Source organism: Euphorbia lathyris, chromosome 7, assembly GCF_963576675.1.
Source record: "Euphorbia lathyris chromosome 7, ddEupLath1.1, whole genome shotgun sequence".
NCBI classification, from domain to species: domain Eukaryota; kingdom Viridiplantae; phylum Streptophyta; class Magnoliopsida; order Malpighiales; family Euphorbiaceae; genus Euphorbia; species Euphorbia lathyris.
The window spans coordinates 42,971,583-42,993,197 of NC_088916.1; the positions used below are offsets into that span (position 1 = coordinate 42,971,583).

The following is a 21,615-nucleotide window of genomic DNA, read 5'->3' on the forward strand; positions in this document are numbered from 1 at the left end:
GAAACAATTCACTAGTTATACAATTCCTAAAATAACTACCGTCGGCTCCGGTGAAGTCAAACTCACAGCCTTTAGACAAATATTATGCAAAAATACATATAAAGACTGCACAATAATTAGATAATGACTCGTGTTGTGTAATTCATACCCTAATCCACTGCAAGGTTGGAATATCTTGTACACTTGTGTGGTCGAAGTATCTGACCTGTTTTATAATCCTCGGAATGGAATATAGAAAGGACTCCTAAAATTTTCCTAGCTTCTCATCGGGATAATATGTGTAGACGCTATCATAAATTCGGAGATGCCCCTCCACCAAATTTAGTTCACTCCAAATCCAATGCTTATTATTGATGTTGAATGACATGAATACTCTTATAATCTGCTTCCAATATCTCAAATAAGCATGTGGCAAAGATCCATTGACTACATCAACATATAGTGGTTCATACTTGTACCTTAGAGCCATATTGTTGGTCCCTTGTGAAGTAGGATTAGTTCCAAATGGATCAATGAAACTATTGGTTAATTTTAACCTTTTTCTATTTTACTCACTTGGCGCGTTGACAGAATTCAAAGTCAGAAGCAAGTTCAGATCAGCGACCAATATAGTCTACTGAGCTTGATTCGGAAGAGTATGCTAAATGGTTTGTTATTTAGACAGAACTTCTTACTACGTAGTAATTAAGGTTGCATGTTAATTAGTCAGAGTTGATATGTAGAAGATAAAATGTGTTAGAACAAAAACATTTAGTGAATATTTAGTTAGAGCCATAGGGACTACTAATTTCTATCAGACAAATCACAATTCTTGTATGGGCAATATATTAAAGTCCACTATATTTCAACCAATACAAAACTGAAAAATTGAACTCCCACATCATCTACCAGTCAGAATTAATAGAAACATCATAGTCACAATATTTTTAAAAGATAATTTGGTGCCATCCGCAATAACAGCAAGTTTTTTGAGTTTTTGGATATTACGATCCCTCAAAGTCAAAGGTAAGAAATTCAAAAATTGACAAACTCAATATTCACTATCTTTTCAGTCGAGATGTGTAATCGATTAATAACTTCATTGGCATTCAACAAAAAAAAAAAAAAATATCATGACATTTCTGGAATGAATTTAATTTTTATGCCTGATGAAACAATTGAATAAATCCGATAACCCAGGTTCGAAAATAAAGAGCAAAAAAGCAACACTAGAGTTGAGAAAACAAAAATGCCATGCACAAAAATATTCTACTAGTATTCTTTCTATACACTGATGAAATACACCATGTATCTCTCAATTGTCGATGTGGGAAATAGTAGTTTAACCTAACTCAGTCATGGGTTTAGGTCAAAGCACATAACAGGAGCTGCACTACATAAATACATTAGCTGCCCCTGTCCTGTCTTATGTATAAACTTAATTATTACTATTTTATTTTAAAAGAATAACCATTGTGCCCCTATAACCAACAACAACTTGTTCCTGTTGATACAACACTATGTTTTCCCAAAAAAATATTAGAAGAAAGTTCTACTTTCAGCAACTCCAGGATTGATGGAGTGACATTGTTCAAAGTCTGCACAATCCCTCTACCAAGCCAACAAGTCAGTTCATTAGTTCATGTTCTTTCTCTCCTGTTTAATGGCCTCATAGGATACCATTACCTCCTTGAACTTTACTTCAGCCGCCTCTGCAGCATGTCACAAATTAAATTAATAGGGCACACCTGCGACAACTGGTAACCCGAAAATTATATCTAACCTTTATTATCTTGGTTCTGATCTGGATGAAACTCCTTTGCCTTCACTCTGAATGCTTTCTGCAAAGATTATTGTAAACATTTTCGAGCATAAGAGGAACTACAATTTCTAATGATACTGATTCACTACTCAATTGAAATTCCAACTGCAGAGGTAGGAGATCAATGCAAAACTTTTAGCAATGTTACCAAACATAAAAATCCCCTTTACAAGGACTTGTCTGGACTGAGCAATATTACAAGTCCAACATGACAACAGTTGCTTATCTTTAGTAAACGTGGATAGAGATGGTTTCTAGAAATGCCGATGACAACAGTTTTAAACATGAGAAGAAGACAACTGAATGTATTGCCCTTTTCTCCACAAAGGATGAAAGAAAGCTTTTATATTTACATGTCCTATTTCTCAACAATCGTTTGACCCAATTTCAATACCACACAAATATAAATATCTGCAATCGGCATTTCTAGAAACCATCTCTATCCATGTTTACTAAAGATAAGCAGCTTTGTCAAGTGCACAAAGCAGCAAGGACACATCAGAGAGCAATCGCAGACATAAACAGCTATCTGCACAGTAGGCCATATCTTAAGAAATAACACCTGACAAATTTAACCACAAACTCAACAATCATATGGAAGCTAACAAAATTACCTTAATCTCAGCTTCTGTGTACGGTGCTTTTCTGGACCTGTTGCAAAAAAAATAAAAAAATCTAGATTTTAAAACTCAACTCAACCCATGTGCCCAGAAAATTGCTTAAATGCATGTCAAAGAATTATGGAAAATTTATTATGATAAACAATTGGCATGAGATAAACAGCTAACCATTCTAATGACATGAAGATGAACTTGAACTACAATTCCAACTAACGGTGTATCAACTGGACTAGTTTAAACTTTATGTAGATGAAAGCTAGATCGAGCATTCATAAATATTAAATACTGAAGCTTGTCCATAAGAACTACTTGATCTCAAAATTAAATACTGTCTGCGAAAAGTTTATCTGCTGATTTTTACAAAAGCTAGTAAAATTTAAAAGATAAGCCCTGATATTTTTATCGGTCATTTTGCCTGATTATTTTAAGATCAGATGACTACCAGTATATACTGCAGTTAACAGTATAATGTCATAAACACACCCCCAGAAAAGCATTCTTGCTTTTTTCTAGCTCCCACCAATTACAACTCCGCAATTACAGCATGGGACACTCAAGAACAGGTAAGATTATGCCTTGATGAGAAAAACTTTCTATTTTAAGAAAACCAGAATTCAATTTGAACTTCAACATTATAATCCTTCTATTGGAGAGGCATATCACATTATGACGAGATAGGTCTGAAGTGCAAGAAATCCCTAACAGGGGTAAATTTCATCAATGGTGTACTTCACACTTTGGTGTACAACCTTCAATTTGTCTCACTAATATACACAACCTTATGGGTGACCTCCCAATATGGTGTACACCAGGTAAAAATGACCGGTCAACAGAAGTCAACGTGCCATGTCAGCCTTTTGACCGGTCAAAAAGTCAAAAATTGACTCACTATATATGTAATTACTAATATACCCTCATTTGTCTTTTTTCCCTAAAATTACCTTTCTCTCTATGCTTTTCTCACTTTCACTATTCTCTTTTCGAATTCCCCCTCACCTTAAATGGTTTTGTTTGACAGATTTTTAGTACCATCATAGAATCGTGAAATTTCTTTGTAATCCTTTATATATATATATGTTGTTCTTAATTGTTTCTTTGCTGTTTCTTATGGGTGAGAGCACTCTGCCGATCAAAAAGCTAAAAAATTCCAGTCATACATCCTATTTGCTTCTGTAAATCTGGATTATCATCTGCTAATGAATGCAAAAGTTTTGCTGCCATTTCCTCTACTACCAATCCAATTCAACACTAACCTTACCTTTTTCTAATATTCATTCCTTCTTCATTTATCTAAATCCAGATAAACATAGAATTTCAACCTCACACAGACCAAAAGATGAAATCTTAGGTTCTTCAGGACCTTGAATAGATTCAGAAATTTATAAGAGGTCTGAGCAATTAATTTCGTAGCTCAATCAGAGACTTCGCTTCATTTCGGTGTCAAATCCCAGCATTGACCTGAATTATCTCCCTTTTCTCTCTCAATTAAAGGAGAAACTTCAGTGTTTTTCCAAATTCATGAGCCCAAACAGGCACTTTCCATATACAACAACTCCAAATATTTGAGTTTCCAAAAACAGAATAATATGACCAAATCAAAGGGAACAAAGGAGAAAACTTAATAATTCTGTCTTGGAAACACAGCCCCCAGATAATTTGCAGCCCCAAAATATAAAGAATCGTCCTTTTAGGTATCAAAATCCAAATCTCACAAAACAAAAAATACCCAATTTAGGATTTAGCAGGAATTACTGAAAATCTCGAAACTTGAGCAATAATGAGGAAACGGAAACCACAGAAAAGAAAACCAATTGGAAGAAGTAGCTTGTTGGGGTCTCAAAGGACAAACTTTGTAACAGAAAGAAGGGAAGAAAGGAGGGGAAGCTAGGGGACCCAAAACCCAACTCACTGATTACAATATGAATGTAGCTACAGTTATGAGCAACATTACCTCAGTTATCTATAAAGAAAGTAAAACCAAAAGAAGAATAAAAATAAAAATAAAAAAAATCTCCAGATTCAACGATTAGTAGAGCTTTCGTTTTGAAGATCAGAAATTTCGATAAGCGGAGGATTCTTCGTCCTTATTTCCATCATATCCACACTGTTGCGAGTTCGACCAAAAGAAGAGAGAATGGAAGATGTAGATGAATATGGAAAGTGAACTATAGATTTTGTAAACATGGTTTGGATGAGAGAGAATTTGAAGAGAGAGAATGGACAATATCGAAAGTTAGAGAGAAGATGAAGAAATGAGGAATTAAGGCAAAGGATGAAAGAGGGAAACCCATAAATGGGTATTTTTGTAATAGCACATGTGGTGGGTCCCACTTTTACTAATGGATGGAGTGAAAATGGATGATGTGGCAGTTTGACCAGCGTTGACCAGTCATTTTTACTGGCTGTACACCATATTGGGAGGTCGCTAATAAGGTTGTACATATTAATGAGACAAATTGAAGGTTGTATACCAAAGTGTGAAATGGGACAAAGGTTGTACACCATAGATGAAATTTACCCTCCCTAACAGACTAACCTTTCCATATTTTGCTTTCAAATGAAATATGATGATCAATTGAAGTCGCGCTAGTCAGAATGATTTGGGGGTCCCAAACAGACAGATTTGTTCTTCAAATAACTAAAAAACTTTTCTTGTTCAGATTAGCATAGTTGGTGTTCTAATTTCTTCTTGTTAGTCTTGAAGCTGCGAATTGTAGATTGATGGCTTCTAGAAAGCAGAATAAGTTCTGGTATAAATGAAATTTACGACATTCTTCATTCATCTAAGATAAATTATCAAGAAACCTCAACAAGCATCAATCAAATAACTAACACAATTTATATATGCATCGCAAGTAGGTGTTTATAATTCTTAGAATTACCTATCGAGACCCAAAACTGAGTAATGATGCGATAATGGGTAGCTTGCACTCTCTCTTGGAGCCCTGAAATTAGTCCTCTGATCTCTGAAGGATGTATCAGTCTTCCAATACCAATCATCACGCTGAAAATGCTGATGATATTCACCTGAACCATTTTCCCTCCAGCTCTCATAGGTTCTCTTGTATTTGTTCCTCTCTCGGTTAAAGACACTTTGCATGCGCCTTATACGTTCCTAGAGATCATAATATCACATCATTTTTGCAAACAAATTATGCAGCTACAGTAAAGATCATATATCCAAGTTGCAAGTTAAAATGTGCTGCAATTAACAGGACGAGGTAGGACCATATACTAGTCTACATGTGCAATATTTAAAGTCTTATTCTCACAAAGTCCACATCTTACTCTTACAAAGTCCGCAGCTGTTAAGATACTAACTAGTCTTTCAACTGCATTTTTTCAGAACTAAGCCCAACATTAGCTTACATCATGTATAGGGTTCAAGCTTTACTGAAATTAAGTGTCTCAGTTTAAGTATCAAAACATGGTGCTAAAATCCAAGAGAAGGACATGAGCTGGTTGGAGGGAAGAAAGAGTTATTGCTAATCTAAACTCAAAATACAGTTGCATAAAATAGGACATAATTCATCCTCTAGCCAGACTCAACATAACCCTTGATAGACCTAATCCTATAAATAGTCCAACCATAGTTGTTAGAATCGTACAAGTCGCGAATCGACTCGTACGATTCGATTCGATTCATGAAGAATTCGAGTCGTATCTATGGTACGACTCGGAAGCTTCATGAATCGGCCGAGTCACCACCGATTCGGCCGATTCACCGAGTCACCCGAGTCGGTCGATTCAGGCCACCATTAAAAAAAAAAATCAATTTTTAACAACTCAAAAACGTACAGCATACGTTTCGAAGAAGATGACTATTCACTTTACAAAAACAAAAAAAACATATTTAAGTTATGAAATACAATTAGTTTCAATTAGATGACTCTTCACTTTACAAATTCCAAAACCTTCCATCTTCTTTTCTATTTATTTGTTATTATCTTCTTCTACTCTCTATTCTTTCTATTTCCTATGTTCTGTCTGTCTCTAATTTATTTTATAACTTGATATAATTTCTATTTAGATATTAATATTGCATTTTTGGACTAATATTTAAAGTTAAATATGGTTAATATTTTATTTTTTTTATAGCATTTTGAATTTGATCCGAATCTTACGATTCGATTCGATTCACGAGTCCTGATTCGCAAAATGAGATTTCGAGTGACGAGTCGAATCTCGATTTAACAACTATGAGTCCAACACATGCATTCTCCACAAACAAAGTCAAAAGAATTTCATAGAAAAAGGTAGGTCATAATTAATTCATCAAATATTTCATAATTCTTCTGCAATACCTATTGGCTATTATCATTACGAATACCCTATTACTTGTCCCATCAACTAAATATGCAAATGGAATACAATCCTAATTCTGTACAAATATGTGAGCAAGCAAGCAATCAACATAACAGAAGAACGGTACCAATGAATGTTTTGCTAGTTCTGCATGATTTTAAGTAAATACAACGCAAGGGATGAAAATGAAGAGAGAAAACTTACTACTCTCTCCATTTCTTCTTCATATTCCTCCTGCATTCTACGATTATACTTTTTCCATGCTTCCTCTTGAAAAGTTGATCGGAAAGAACCTCCACTTCCTCCCTTCCGAGATGATTGTGACCTTAACTATAAAGTGCATTTGCATGTAATGTGTATGATCAGCTGACATAAGATATACATAAACTTGTACATAAAAATCTTGGACCACTATCTATCAACTTGAATGACTCATCTAGAACATAGTGACTTGGGTACATGTTAGATATTACAATAATGATATCAAATTTCAAATTTACGGTTTATCAATGGCTGAATGTAACAAAAAGCTGGACATATGTAAATAATTGTATACCTGAGTGTAGAACCAATCAGCAGTCCTCCGCAGCTGACCAACCTGCCAGATAGCCACATCCATCAAATGATATCTCTAACAGAGCTGGTACACTGACAATTAAATCTACTTTCTCAGAAGAAAATAAAATAAAATTTTAGCACGCCTCAGTTTAGTCATGTTTGAATACTATAGGAGACCTAAGATATTGTATAGGCAAAAGATCTAGTATGTTACCAAAGCATATAAACACGAGAGAATTGTCTGCATATAAACCAAAAGTTGACCTTGTAAAAAGTACATCATGGAGTTCTACCCTTTAATATCACTGTATTTATACAAAAATATAAATAATTAGCCTAGGGATACTCTTAATTTCTGATTGGAAAACAGATTTTAGAGCTCAGAAACATATCGTTATAATTTATGAAAAAGAAATAACACATTCATTTGGGAACCAAGTTAAACAAACAGGAAAAAAATAGCCAGAAAATGCTGCATAAATGATAACTAAGCCAAAGTAGGCATTGAATGTGATAAACATATGCCTATATAAACAATGGAGCAAATTATCCATAAAATAGGATAATTCAAGAAAGGTAGCACGAGAAATGGAACTAACGGCGAAAGTGGTAACTGTTGCGCCAATTAGACCGAAGAGAAAGACTCCCCAAAGTTTCATATCCTCGTCTTTCTCCTCCTGATAGGGTTTTTTTGGGGACTGCCTTCGATCGTCTTTATTCCGACTATCATCGTCGCCTCCCATATCGTAACTCGGTGCTTCAATATGAATTCTGAACGAATCCTAGCGAAGAAATAAGACAAATTGAAATCTGAAACCCTAAAACCATAATTAGAGTTTCTACGACTTTAATTTTGATTTACAATCAGAATTTTGTTGAACCGCCTTTCAGTTGTTTTGTCTCCGTGATAGAGAGAACTTCTTGAGCTCAGCTTACAGTTTCCCGGGAAAGAGAGATGCGCGCGGTGGCGATTAGAGAAAAAAGGTATATCTAAAGTGTACTTCACTGACACCGTAGAAGACTTTGAAGATTATTGAATGGCGTTAGCGCGCGTTGATCTTGGGCTATATCTTAAACTCACAGAACAACGATTCAATACCGGGTAGAGTCCTCGACAAACATTGGCCTGGCGGGCGGACTGCAAATGGGCAGGGTGGTAATTTATATGGGTGACAATTTTTAATTATGTGAGCATGTATAAGCATTTTAATTGATGAATTATGTGAGTATTTGAAGTTTTCAAATAATATTTCTACATCTTTTTTTTGTAACCTTTTGGAAAAGTTGTTTTACTTGTTTTTAAAATAAAAAGATGATTTAGTTGGTTACTATTAATCCATTTTGATGATAATATTTATAATTAAAATAAATTATATATTGATATCATATAAAATGATATTATATGCGTGACATCATCACAACTCTTGATACGATCACATCACGTGGAATAAAGCAAGCTTTCGAAAGCCCTAGAAGTTTCAATTCCCTAAATGGAAATGTTTAATAATAACTAGAATTCCACGTGACAAAGGATTTCTTCTAGGACAAGACTCTTTGCAAGGAAAATGAAATCCTAAACTCAAAAGAACTTCTAGTTAATGAAAGATTCGACTAAAACATATCTATGCGCAAGTATAGTCACAAGTTAGGATACGTTAACTATTATCTCACAACTAGTCCATACTCTTCAACCCTTCCTAAATCATTTACTGACTTAGGGATCAGAGAGGGTTCACTGGACTCTGGCCCCTTCCTGACCTTGGTTCTGTTTTACAAGTCGATATCCGGAAGATCCAGTAAGCAGTTCGGACACGTGGACAAGGTTCAGATGCACAATTATCATTGGTGCGGTGAGCGTGGATCTGTAAAACAACGATATAATGGATCATTCAGAGATGGCCACATCCAGTTGTATCCAGTCGGAGGTCCATCAGAATAATGAGCACGAATCTAATCAGGAAACAGAGCACCAACCACAACTGGAACCTCAATACCAGCTATTGGCAGATGACGTTTCCTGAAGTCGCAATGCAAATGGAGATAGATGACGTAAAGGCAGCACATGAGAAGGAGATGGCATACCTTAAACAACAATTGAGGAAGGGCAAAGAGGACTTATGGAACAACCTCAACCACACGGTAGAATCTAGCCGGAAATCCACAAAAGCTTCGGACGATCGTTCATGAAGCCTCTCTCCCATAAGTAGATATTCTCAATCAAGAACACCTACCAAACGTAAAGAAAAAGAAAAAAGCCCAAAAAATAGACGCTGAAACCAATCCAATGAGTGAGGCAGCAGTAGGCAACTATCTACTCAAAAACCTTCTATTAGTCGTAGCACACATGCTGATAAAAAGAAACCAAAAGAGGAAGATGAAGACAAGCCACTTAGCAAAAAGTACGTAAACGAGCTTATTAGAAAAGAGGCGTTAGATAGACCTAGCACATACTATGTAAATTCATCTCTATCTGACACATGCAAATCCTTATCTAAGGAAATTCAGCGTCAGCCAATGCCGATGGGATTCCAAATCCCTACTTTCAGCTAGTACGGAGGGAGCGAAGATCCAGTCAATCATGTCAAAAACTTCACACAATTCATAGAGGCCACCACCTTTACGGATGTAGTACTTTGCTGCCTCTTTCCAGAAACTTTGAAAGAATCGACAACTTTTTGGTATGAGCAACTTCTCTCCGAGTCAATATACAATTTTAATTAAATGACTGAATCATTCGCAGACCACTCCATGACCTCCATACCGGAAAACCACAGCCTACCAGAAAACCCTTTAGATGGGTATGCTGGTGAGCTCTACCCCTTCGTTTGCCATGGCTAGGAGCCCCCCGGCCATGGCCAGCGAAGAAGAAGAAGATCTTTTAATTCTTTTTAATTTCATCTAAAATCCAAATAGCAGCACTGAATTTGTAAAAAACAAAAGAAATTTGTGGGATAGATAGATGAAGAAAGGAAAAGAATGAATCGAAGGAGAGAGGGAAGACGAAAGAATGTCAGCCATATTTGGAAACGTGCAGATTTGACCTTAATGTAAGGAATAGTATAAATTTATCTCTAACTTTTCCAATAACAATCTATTTTACTCTTAAATTATCGAAAATTTAAAAATGTTGCATTGACATTTTTTTTGTTATCACATTAGAACATTTCAAACATTAATTTTTATATTTAGGAATTAAAGTCTTGAATCTTATTAAAAAAAAAACAATCTACACGCATTGAAACCCCTCCGAACTTTAAGTCATGACTCTACCGCTGCTAAAGCTATTCTAGAAAATATGTAATGGAAAAGTCTAGTTTGGTAGCATGTATCTAAATGTAAATAGATCTAAATATGTAAAATGACCCCCTCATTAGGTCAGTTTTATAAATTTCCCTATTCTTTTTTGTTCCATGGTTAAACAAGTTGGATTATGTAACATACATAATCCAATTTGAGGGGATATTAGAATTATATATATGATTGTAAGTTATATAAAATATAGGGGTTAAGAATATAAAATATAGGGGTTAAGAATGAAGTTTGTAAGTAATAAATAGTTTAGGGGTTAGAATTAAAGTTTTATTTAAGCTGTTACTAGTTTGTTAAAATCAGTTACAAGCTCTATATATAAAGAAGATTGACATTATTGTATTCACTTTTTTTTTTATATATATAATTTCGTTCTCTAATTTGGTTTATTCTAGATTGGGTAGTAATGAAAAGTCATAGATTTGACCTTTCTCAAACTTAGATTTTGAGCAGAAAATTTGTTTCCTTCCTCTTTCATGAAACTCCTCAAGCTCTTCCTCAAAAAAAACATATTTTTCTTTCCATCTTTACCAACCAAGAGCGAACCAAGTTCTGATGCAGCCCACAAACGCGAAATTGATGATGTAAATTGTAAGAGGCTGTTGATTTTAAGAATATTCAATCCATTTTCCAACCTAATTGATTCTACAAAAATGTCCAAGCTTGAAAACAAAATGATACAAAATCCATATGGTCAATGTTGATTACGTGAATAGTATGCTCAAGAGGCAAAGATCATCCCAAGTTTGTTCATTCTAAGAATACCCAATAATTGGGAAGATAAAACAGAATCTCAATTAAACTTGACTTTAATAGATAATCGAAGACCCTTAAAAACAATAACTTTACATAGTTATAGGGCCCAAAACCTTAAAAATTAAACTAACAAAAGATTAAAATATCTCTAAGATAAAACAAAAACAAAATGAACAAATATTATTGTGCGTAACTAATGAAAGATAAAATAATAAACAATCGAAAAACACAGATTTACGTGGTTCACCAACGTTGTGTTGGCTAGTCCACGGGCAGAAGGAGAATAGTATTATTAGGAGGCGAAAATCAGATTACAATGATTAGGTTTACACAATTGGGTATTTATAATACCCAATCTAACCTAATCCCACTAGGAACCCATGATCCCAATTTCACTAGGAACCCATGATCCTAATCCAACTAGGAATCCGAGACTCAATACTACTCCGAATAAGAACTCATTCAAGGCATTACGACAAATCTCCACCTTGACTTGAATTCTCCTGAAAACATAACAGATGCACTCATGATAGTGCCAGATGAACAGACTTCTCCCTCTGCCTCAGAGTTGCCCATAGGCAACTAGTAATCTCTGATGTTTAGCAAGTCCAAACAGTGTTGAAACTTGCTCTGCGGAACGAGCTTGGTAAACATGTCGGCCGGATTGTCAGTAGTGCCTACCTTCTTCACCTTGACCCTCTTCTCACTTCTCAGAAAATGATACCTCACATCTATATGCTTGGTCCTCTCATGATGAACCTGATCCTTGGCTAAACAGATTGCACTCAAGCTGTCACAATACACTGTAGCCTGATCATGATGTAGACCAAGATCACTAACCAGTCCTTTAAGCCAGATCCCCTCCTTAGCAGCTTCAGTCAGTGCCATATACTCTGCTTCTGTAGTAGACAAAGTCATTGTAGGCTGCAAAGTAGCTTTCCAACTGACAACTGAACAGCCAAGAGTGAAAACATAACCAGTCATAGATCTTCTACTGTCAACATCTCCAGCATAATCAGAGTCTGAAAAACCTGTCACCAAACACTCTGTATCACCTCCATAAATGAGACCAACGTCAGATGTACCTTTCAGGTACCGAAAGATCCTCTTCACAGCTTGCCAATGCTATTTGCCAGGTTCACCCATAAACCTGCTAACAACACTAACAGACTGTGCAAGATCAGGTCTAGTGTAGACCATTGCATACATCAAGCTTCCTACTACACTAGCATAGGGAACTCGAGACATGTACTCCTTCTCTTCAGCAGACTTAGGTGCAATAGCAATAGATAGATGTGAACTTGCAGCACTATGAGTATCTATGGGCTTTGCGGTAGACATGCCAAATCTTGACAAGATCTTCTGAATATAGCCCTTCTATGACAGAAAAAGTTTCCTTTTGCTTCTGTCCCTGTAAATCTCTATTCCCAGAATTTTCCGAGCTGCACCCAAATCCTTCATCTCGAACTCTGCGCTGAGAAGACCCTTCAACTTCTGAATGTCGTGCATCTTCCTTGCAGCTATCAACATGTCATCTACATACAACACCAGATAGATAAAAGACTCATCTTCCAGTTTATTGTAATAGACACAACAATCATATGGGCTCCTGGTGTAGCCCAGCTGCATCATGTAGCTGTCAAACCTCTTATACCACTGCTTGGGAGACTGCTTAAATCCATACAAGGACATCTTCAACTTGCAAACATAATTCTCCTTCCCAGGAATCTGGAAACCATCTGGTTGGGTCATGTAGATCTCTTCCTCCAAATCTCCATGCAGAAAGGCTGTCTTTACATCAAGTTGCTCAAGCTCCAAATCCTGATGTGCAACTATAGCTAACAACACTCTAATAGAGGTGTGTCTGGCCACTGGTGAGAATATCTCATTATAATCCACTCCCTCTCTTTGATTGAAACCTCTAGCAACAACTCTAGCCTTATACTTGACTCCCTCTGCAGGTGATATCCCTTCCTTCATCTTGAGAACCCACTTGCAAGTAATAATCTTTCTCCCTGGAGGTGGTATGACTAAATCCCATGTTTGATTCTTATGAAGGGACTCCATCTCATCTCCCATAGCAGCAAGCCATTTCTCAGAATCGGTGCCTAAAACAGCTTTTTAGTAAGTTGATGGTTCACGAGTGTCCACCTCTTCAGCAACCTGTAGTGCATAGCCCACCATGTCCTCATACCTCTTAGGTGGCCTAACTCCAACCCTCCTTGGTCGATCTTGAGCTAAGCTACGATGTGTAGCTTCAGATGGTTGAGAAACTGATGGTGTAGATTCTGGTAGCTCTATTTCTGCTTCTAACTCTTGTTCCTTCAAGCCACTCTCACTCTGTATGACCTGAAACTCCACCTGTTTATCAATGCTATCACTTTCTGTTGCAGTTGTAGGCTTCACAATGGGTCTAAGCACAGATTTTTCGTCAAAGACTACATTTCTGCTCAAAATGACCCTTTTCTCTGATGGAGACCAGATCTTGAAGCCTTTAACTCCATCTCCATAGCCTACGAACACTCCCTTCTTGGCTCTTGGCTCTAGCTTACCCTCATTAACATGATAGTAAACTGTGCACCCAAAAGCTTTCAAATTTGAGTAATCAGCAACCTTTCTTGACCACATTTCTGTAGGCGTCTTGAGCTGTATGCCGGTGTGTGGTCCGCGGTTAATCAGATACCATGCTGTGTTCACCGCTTCAGCCCAGAATCTTCTATCTAACCCAGCGTTAGAGAGCATGCACCTCACCCTCTCTAGTAATGTCTGGTTCATTCGTTCAGCTACACCATTCTATTGCGGTGTATTCCTGACTGTGTGATGCCGAGCAATCCCTTCATCCTTACAGAACTGATCAAACTCAGACGAGCAGAATTCCAGACCATTATCAGTTCGTAGACGAGCAGAATTCCAGACCATTATCAGTTCGCAGCCTCTTTATCTTCTTTTCTGTTTGGTTTTCCACCAATGCTTTCCAATGCTTGAAATTCTTGAAAGCTTCACTTTTATGCTTCATCATGATGACCCAATTCATCCTTGAATAATCATCAATCAGAGACATAAAATATCTGTGACCTCCCAAAGACTCAACTCGAGATGGACCCCAACAATCAGAGTGGATGTAATCAAGTGTGTCTTTTGTTATGTGAATAGCTTTGGGAAACTTGCTGCGATGTAGTTTCCCAAAGACACAATGTTCACAAAGCTCCAGACTCTTGACCTTATGACCATCAAGAAGATCATCCTTTGATAGAATCTGCATCCCTCTTTCGCCCATATGACCAAGTCTCATATGTCATATCTTTGTCATATCCTCCTGGTCAATCTCTGACGATGCAGCATTAGCTGAACCTGTAACAGTGGAACCTTGCAGGAAATACAAAGTACCATGCTTCACACCTTTCAGAATCACATCAGAACCTTTACAGACATGTAGAACTCCATCTTTTCCTGGCCAGCTGAGACCCCTGCTGTCTAACAGACTCAGAGATATCAGATTCTTCGTCATCAATGAAACATGCCTGACTTCGTTCAACGTGCAGAACTTACCATCATGTGTCCTCAACTTGATCGAGCCTATTCCAACTGCTTTGCAAACATGACTATTAGCCATTGAAATGCTACCTCCATCTACCTGCTTATAAGTTGAAAACCACTCTCTCCTTGGAAAAATATGATAAGATGCTCCTGAATCAAGAACTCACACATCAGAGTGATGAGTGTGTCCATCAACAACTAGAGCAATATCGTTTTCAAAGCTGCTGTCGCCATCTGCTACAGCAGCAGAACCTGGTTGATTTTCTGATTTCTTCTTCTTCTTTGGACAATCAGTTTTCCAATGTCCTTTCTCCTTACAGTAATTACAGGTGTCGTTTGGCTTGGGACCTTTTGAGAACGACTTCTTAGACTTCTTCTTTCCACCGTTTTCCTTTCCTTTACTGTCGCTGGCAAACAGTCCAGAGGCCTGATTATCTGCACCTGTATTGCTCGCCTTATGGCGCAACTCTCTACTATGAAGAGATGACCTAACTTCTTCCAGAGTCACAGAATCTTTACCAATAATAAATGATTGAACAAAATTCTCATATGAAAGCGGCAAAGACACCAACAGAATCAAAGCAGCATCTTCATCTTTAATTCTCACATCAATATTACGTAATTCTAGTAATAATGTGTTCAATTGATCTAAATGATCCCTAAGTTGCGTACCTTCCTACATTCGCAGGCCAAATAGACGTTGTTTCAGAAGAAGTTTGTTCGTTAGAGATTTCGTCATGTATAAGCTCTCTAACTTCATCCACAGACTGACAACAGTCTCTTCGTCTGAGACCTCAGTGATGACGTCATCTGCGAGGCACAACATAATTGTTGAATGTGCCTTTTCTTCCAGAATCGTCATCTCAGCAGTAACTTCTCTCGTTGCCTTCTTCAACGGCGTCCATAGACCTTGTTGTTTTAACAAAGCCCGCATCTTGATCTGCCATAGACTGAAACTATTTCTCCCAGTAAACTTTTCGATTTTCATGTTCATCGCAGACATCTTTCTCTCTAGAAAACAAAACCCTGATCGAAAACCGAAAGCTCTGATACCAGTTTGTTGTGTGGAATTAATGAAAGATAAAATAATAAACAATCGAAAAACACAGATTTACGTGGTTCACCAACGTTGTGTTGGCTAGTCCACGGGCAGAAGGAGAATAGTATTATTAGGAGGCGAAAATCAGATTACAATGATTAGGTTTACACAATGGGGTATTTATAATACCCAATCTAACCTAATCCCACTAGGAACTCATGATCCCAATCCAACTAGGAACCCATGATCCCAATTCCACTAGGAACCCATGATCCTAATCCAACTAGGAATCCGAGACCCAATACTACTCCGAATAGGAACTAATTCAAGGCATTACGACAAATATAATGTATGCAATTTTGTTTGTTCTTGATATCTTCGATGCAGTCTTGATAATTCATCCTTATCCTAAGAGGTTTGGTCTTGTCTCTAAGCTTCGACTTCTTTTGGTTTGATCCAGATAAGTTCGACCTCATCTCTAGAAGTTGACTTTTCTTGGAAATGTCAGATTCGGAGAGGATCAACTACTTCCTTTAGGGGTTGGTCCGGTTTTGATAGGTTCGACCTTGTCCTAGGAGGTTTGGCCAATGCAGAAAAATTCAGCATTGGAAAGGTTTAGCTCCTTCCTTTAGGTTTGGTCACAATTCTAGGACAAAAGGGAGCTTCATGGCTGCATAATTCTATCTAGGCAAGCAGTATATTAAAGACAATATATAAAAAATAAAAACTTAATAGTTTAGGTTAACTAGTTCTTTTAAGTTAGCATGATATTAGAGGCTCTTAACCTAAGGATGGAGCGTTCTATAAACTGCACCAAAAAGAAAAGCAATATTTGGCAAAACTAACTACTTCCTCCAAAAAAGATAATTAAAAATCTCCTCAAATAACGCATACCTCCAATTAAGATGTCAAATGGGTAAAAAGTAAATAAATAAACGAGAAATCAAGTTTCACCAACCAACAGTCTTCTTTTTTTTCTTTTTACTAAAAATATACACGTGTGCAATTCTATCACTGAAACTTTCTTCTGCTAAAAAATCGAAGAACAAACAGTTAGGAGCTGAAACCTATACAACCAAATAACTATTTATTATCCCTAAATCACTTCAATGTGCAAATCAAGTTCAACTGTTAGGAGTAATTAGATCCTTCTCTTCTCTTTCATCCATACAGATCTTAGAGCTCCGGTTTCAACCGCCCTACCACACCATAAGAGCAATTCAATATCAGAAAAAGCAACACATAAACACCCAAGTTTTATTTTCAAAATTTATGCAAAGGTTATTACCATTTGGTCCCAAACTGTCCATAGCTGAACTGGAATCAAATCCCATCTGTAATAGATTTTGGAGATCGTTTTCTAATACATTCTGTATGCACAAAAAGAATACTAAGTGCTAGTTCTCAACAACCCAAAGCCACGAGAAGCATATACATGAAGATTCTCTACTTACATGGTGCGCAGGTGCAAATTGTGGATTTGAATTTGGAAGGACTGGTATGCTTGCTGGAAAGAATCCATGTGAATAAGGATGAACACTCATCCCCGGATTCAATCCCATAATAGCAGCATTGCCACCTCTTGAATGAAGGATCTAGATAACAATAAATAGAATATTGGTCACTTGAAGAAACATGATATAGAACAAGACTAGTTCAATTGTTGTACCACATATGAACCTTAGCTTACATCTTTCGACAGAATCCTGTCAATATCAATGTTCAGTTCTGGATTCACAGTGGCAAGTTTCATTGATAAGAACTGCAAAAGAGGAAAGCAAGTATTATGGATCACTGAATCCTTGATCATTCATTTCATATCAGCAATTGATTTCATTAACATTGAAACCCATGTTGTTTTGCTATCACTGATTTCAAGTATATGCTTATTTTTCATCTCTGCTACTACCTTACATGAATATACAGCTAAATTAAGTGTACAAGATGCAGCAATGTATGTTATTGAAGTTCAGTTGGTGTGAAATAGCTAGATTTTAGCTCACATAAGCACTGTCTTCAGCTTTCCTCCCTTTTATAACTAAAAGGAGTATAGTGGAGTACATAGGCGTAATAAACAGTTATCATCATATTTGTCTTTAACAAAGAGGCTGAAATTGATCACTATCCATTTTGCAAGGTTTCTATGCCCACTACTACCAGAATAAGCAGATTACCACCCTTTCATTAGAAATGTGATCTTTGTGAACCCGAATAGGACAACTCCAGGAATATTAGTTAGCTGCCTATTTGTTAAATTATCAAAACCTGTTTGTTTTGCTCAAGCAAAATCTACCTAAAACTAATGAAATATGATTATTTAGAGCTGAACTCTGCTAACACTGATGAGCTTATCCAGCTGGAACTTCATATTCTTGTAATACCATTACTGGGAAAATAAATGAGCTAAGACACATAACAGCATACCTCAACCTGCTGTTGCAATGACTGCACATAGTTGATGATTTCGTCAAGCATTACTGCCTTTCCAGTAATCTATAACATATAATCAACACTTAGTTCAGCATCCATTTTAAGTTTCCTCATTGAAATGAAGTGTTTTTTTCTTTTCCTTTTTTTTCTAAAGAAGATGATTTGTACCTTATTGCACCCTGGAACAAGTTCTTGCAGCAATCTCATCCGCTCACTGATCTTTTCTCTTCTAACCTACAAAAAGTCCTCAACTTCAATATAATGATAAACAATATTAAGCTCTTAAGTTCTACATATGTAATAAGAAGGTACCCTTTCAGCAAGGCTGTGGCTATTGGTAGCCTGACCCCTTCTGGCTCTCACATGAATGTAATTTTCTTTAGGAGCTTCTACGCTGTGAGAATTTTCTTTAGCTTGTTTAGCTGCTTGTTTACCCCGCGAATTAGAAGCAGCATTTTGTTCAGTTCTTGATTTCTTCTCATCCTGTTCTTTTGGAACATCAGAGCTATGTCCTGAAAGATCCTTCTGTAGCTCTCCTTCAGCATTCTACAATTCATAAAGTGAAAACAAGAATACGTACCATCAAAATACTAAAATCTTTAACTACTTAATCAACATTATGTGCAGGTAAGGAAAATAACCTTGTTTGGATCATAAGGAGAACTGGATTCAGTCAACCGTTTTCTTCTCCTTCCATCAGGGGAAGCTCCTACAACATGCTCTTCTGATAATTGGCGATCCTCTACATCATTAGTTATAGTTCTTTCATTGCTGGCAGCCTTATTTGAAGTATAATTAGGATCGCAACAAGTGTTTGCGATCTGGCTGCAGTCAGTGAGACCAAAGGAGCCAACCATATCTGAGAAGCTTCCACTTCCATAGGATGGAAATTTTGGCAGCAGTTCAAGATAACTTGAATCAGGTGGGTAATGAACAAGATGGGAAGTGCTACTAATTCCCTGGTAAGGAGCACTGGTAAATTCACTTTGAGACACCATTGATGAACCTCCAAAACTCTCATGCTGATTTAGAGTAACAACTGGATCCCAAGCTGTAGAAAAATATGGATTTATGCTCATCCCTGATGATTGACAATTGCTAATACTTTCCCCTCCATTTTGAAATCCCAAACCATTAGTTTTATCACCATTAGTACCCATTTTTCTAGATTGAGAAGATAAATCCCCAAACTATAAGGAAGCTATATATGGTTTTTGTAAGAGCAGGAATAAATATAGATATGAAACAGAAGGAACTATAAATTAAAGGTAAAGTGGGTTTGACCAAAATTAGCTGGTAATATCTTGCAGGACTCAACAAGGAACCTTGGCAGCTTTATAGAACTGAGCGGGTGGTAAAGTAAAAGAAACACCTTATTGCAGCATCTGATAGACACAAAGTGAAAGGAGAAAAATCCAATGCATGAAGCATAAAATCTAGACCAGCATCAGCTAGTTACTTGATCCTTGAAAACCCTAGGATGAAGTCCACTCCTATATGGATGAAGAAATTGAAAAAAGATACCTTCCAACAGACAAGAAAAGTGAAACCTTTCAGAGCATAAAGTAGACGTAGACAAACAATGGCATTACCCAACTAACAGCTCATCAGACCTTACAAAAGGAAAGCAGATTCCCTTTTAACTTTAAGCAGCTCCACCCATTTTAAAACACCAATGTGAATCTCTTCAAATCAGGTCTTTAATTCAGGTGGAAGACTTGAAACTTTAAGCAATGAATGTGGAATCAGAGAAAATTGAAATGGCAAGGAAATGAACAGTTTAGAACCAAACCCCTAAAATGAAAGAGTTTCTGGAAATGACCCTGAATGAAATGGGTTTCGAAAGAAGGGGAGAAAGCATCAAATTCTACTTGAAAAATGAAAGAAGCGAAAGCAAACAGAGTTGCATTGACAGTCCCCTAAAATGGGCAATTGATAGTACAGGTTTGATGAGCATCAAATGTTTGCTTAAATTCGTCAAAGAAAAACCCAATTCACAAAAAGGGTAGTTGCAGAAATAGTAAAGGAAGCATCAAATTGCAACTTTTATTATAAATCAGAAAGAGGTATTGAGTATGAGCCCAGAGAAACCTTGAACAGAGAGATGATTAAAAATGCAGAAAGATAAATAGAGAAAGAAAGAGGAGGGCTTGTGTTGGGTTACCTGGTGAAGCTAACAGGTGACATGTATGATTTTAAAAAGACACAGTAACCACTGCCCAACTGCTCTTGGCCTTGATGCTAAATTATTAGTTACAGAAGAACCTAATTACTTTTCATTTTTTTAACAATTAATAATGAATAATGAATAGGTTCTTCTCTTCAAGGCCAAGCTTGGTCGCTTCCTTGTACTTTTGTTTTTAATTATTAAAAATAAAAAAAAGTAAATATTTTTACCGACACAAATGCCAACTATTCTTGTAACAGACCTCTCTTTGCTGTTACACACTCATATATTTTCAGAGTGCCAACTATTCTAAAATATATTAAAGTTTATTTTCATTTCTATTATTTGCTTTTCAGAAAACTAAAAATAATAATAATAAAGAAATCATGTATGTGTGTAGCTAAGCTCCATCACTCTCCATGAGTTCCACCATTCCTCATCAACTCACATCCCTCCTCCTCCTTAAATCATCAATTTGTGGGCCATACCCTTCCCATTTTTATTATTTACATATTGCCTCCTCCCTCATCATTATTATGCTTACAAATCTATTTTTCTTTTTTTTATTGTAAATTAATCCAATTAATCATATTTAAAGTTAATCGAATAATCTAATAAATGGAGTAAACTCATATCGTCCATTTACCGATCTATTTAAGGTCCGTCCGTAACCTGATCTGTTAGGATTAGGGTTACATTTTTAGGTTTAGTCTAGCTATAAATAAATAACTATGAAGGCTAAACCTGAACCAAAAAACACACTGAATGCACTAGTTTACCCTGACTACTGCATAAAGGTAATTCCTCCATTTCTCTCCCTGTAGCTGTCGACACCCTTTGTACTCGGTGTACGCTCTAAGTTCGTGGAACAACGGAGATTGCTCCTTTAGTGGAGTAACCTCCTAGATCAATGATATATAGTCAATGTTGATTACTTCCATTGATGTTCAACGGATATGCGCTACAAGATGTAAGCCTAAATCTATTGATTTATTTATTGATAGTTCCGAGTTCATTACTCATCCCTTTGAGGTTAAAGAAATCCATTATGGCTATTGGGGTCATCATTGATATCAAAGCCATTTATCTCCGT

At 36.6% G+C, this 21,615-nt stretch overlaps 2 protein-coding genes across 5 annotated transcripts; both read right to left on the reverse strand.

Moving 5' to 3' along the window:
• Nucleotides 1-1,214: 1,214 nt before the first annotated feature.
• LOC136235675 (uncharacterized) lies at nt 1,215-8,429 on the reverse strand. 2 transcript variants are annotated; one of them, XM_066025535.1, is made up of 8 exons: nt 8,147-8,429; nt 7,884-8,066; nt 7,283-7,324; nt 6,931-7,056; nt 5,304-5,536; nt 2,416-2,452; nt 1,763-1,820; nt 1,215-1,691 (listed from the first exon to the last, which is right to left on the reverse strand). In XM_066025535.1, the coding sequence occupies exons 2-8, from the start codon at nt 8,025-8,027 to the stop codon at nt 1,615-1,617; spliced, it is 717 nt and encodes a 238-aa protein (XP_065881607.1). In that variant the 5' UTR covers nt 8,028-8,066; nt 8,147-8,429; the 3' UTR covers nt 1,215-1,614. The 2 variants fall into 2 exon arrangements, with proteins under 2 accessions (XP_065881607.1, XP_065881605.1); XM_066025533.1 differs by having other exon boundaries at nt 7,884-8,429.
• Nucleotides 8,430-16,825: 8,396 nt separating this feature from the next.
• On the reverse strand, nt 16,826-20,745 carry LOC136200992 (transcription factor bHLH74). Of its 3 annotated transcripts, XM_065991520.1 has the most exons (9): nt 20,520-20,745; nt 18,997-19,406; nt 18,668-18,901; nt 18,524-18,589; nt 18,350-18,418; nt 17,616-17,687; nt 17,380-17,520; nt 17,214-17,295; nt 16,826-17,124 (listed from the first exon to the last, which is right to left on the reverse strand). In XM_065991520.1, exons 2-9 carry the CDS (start codon nt 19,351-19,353, stop codon nt 17,102-17,104), a joined length of 1,044 nt encoding a protein of 347 aa, XP_065847592.1. In that variant the 5' UTR covers nt 19,354-19,406; nt 20,520-20,745; the 3' UTR covers nt 16,826-17,101. The 3 variants fall into 3 exon arrangements, with proteins under 3 accessions (XP_065847592.1, XP_065847591.1, XP_065847593.1); XM_065991519.1 differs by lacking the exon at nt 20,520-20,745 and having other exon boundaries at nt 18,997-20,513; XM_065991521.1 differs by lacking the exons at nt 16,826-17,124; nt 17,214-17,295; nt 20,520-20,745 and having other exon boundaries at nt 17,383-17,520; nt 17,606-17,687; nt 18,997-20,513.
• Between the last annotated feature and the right edge of the window lie 870 nt (nt 20,746-21,615).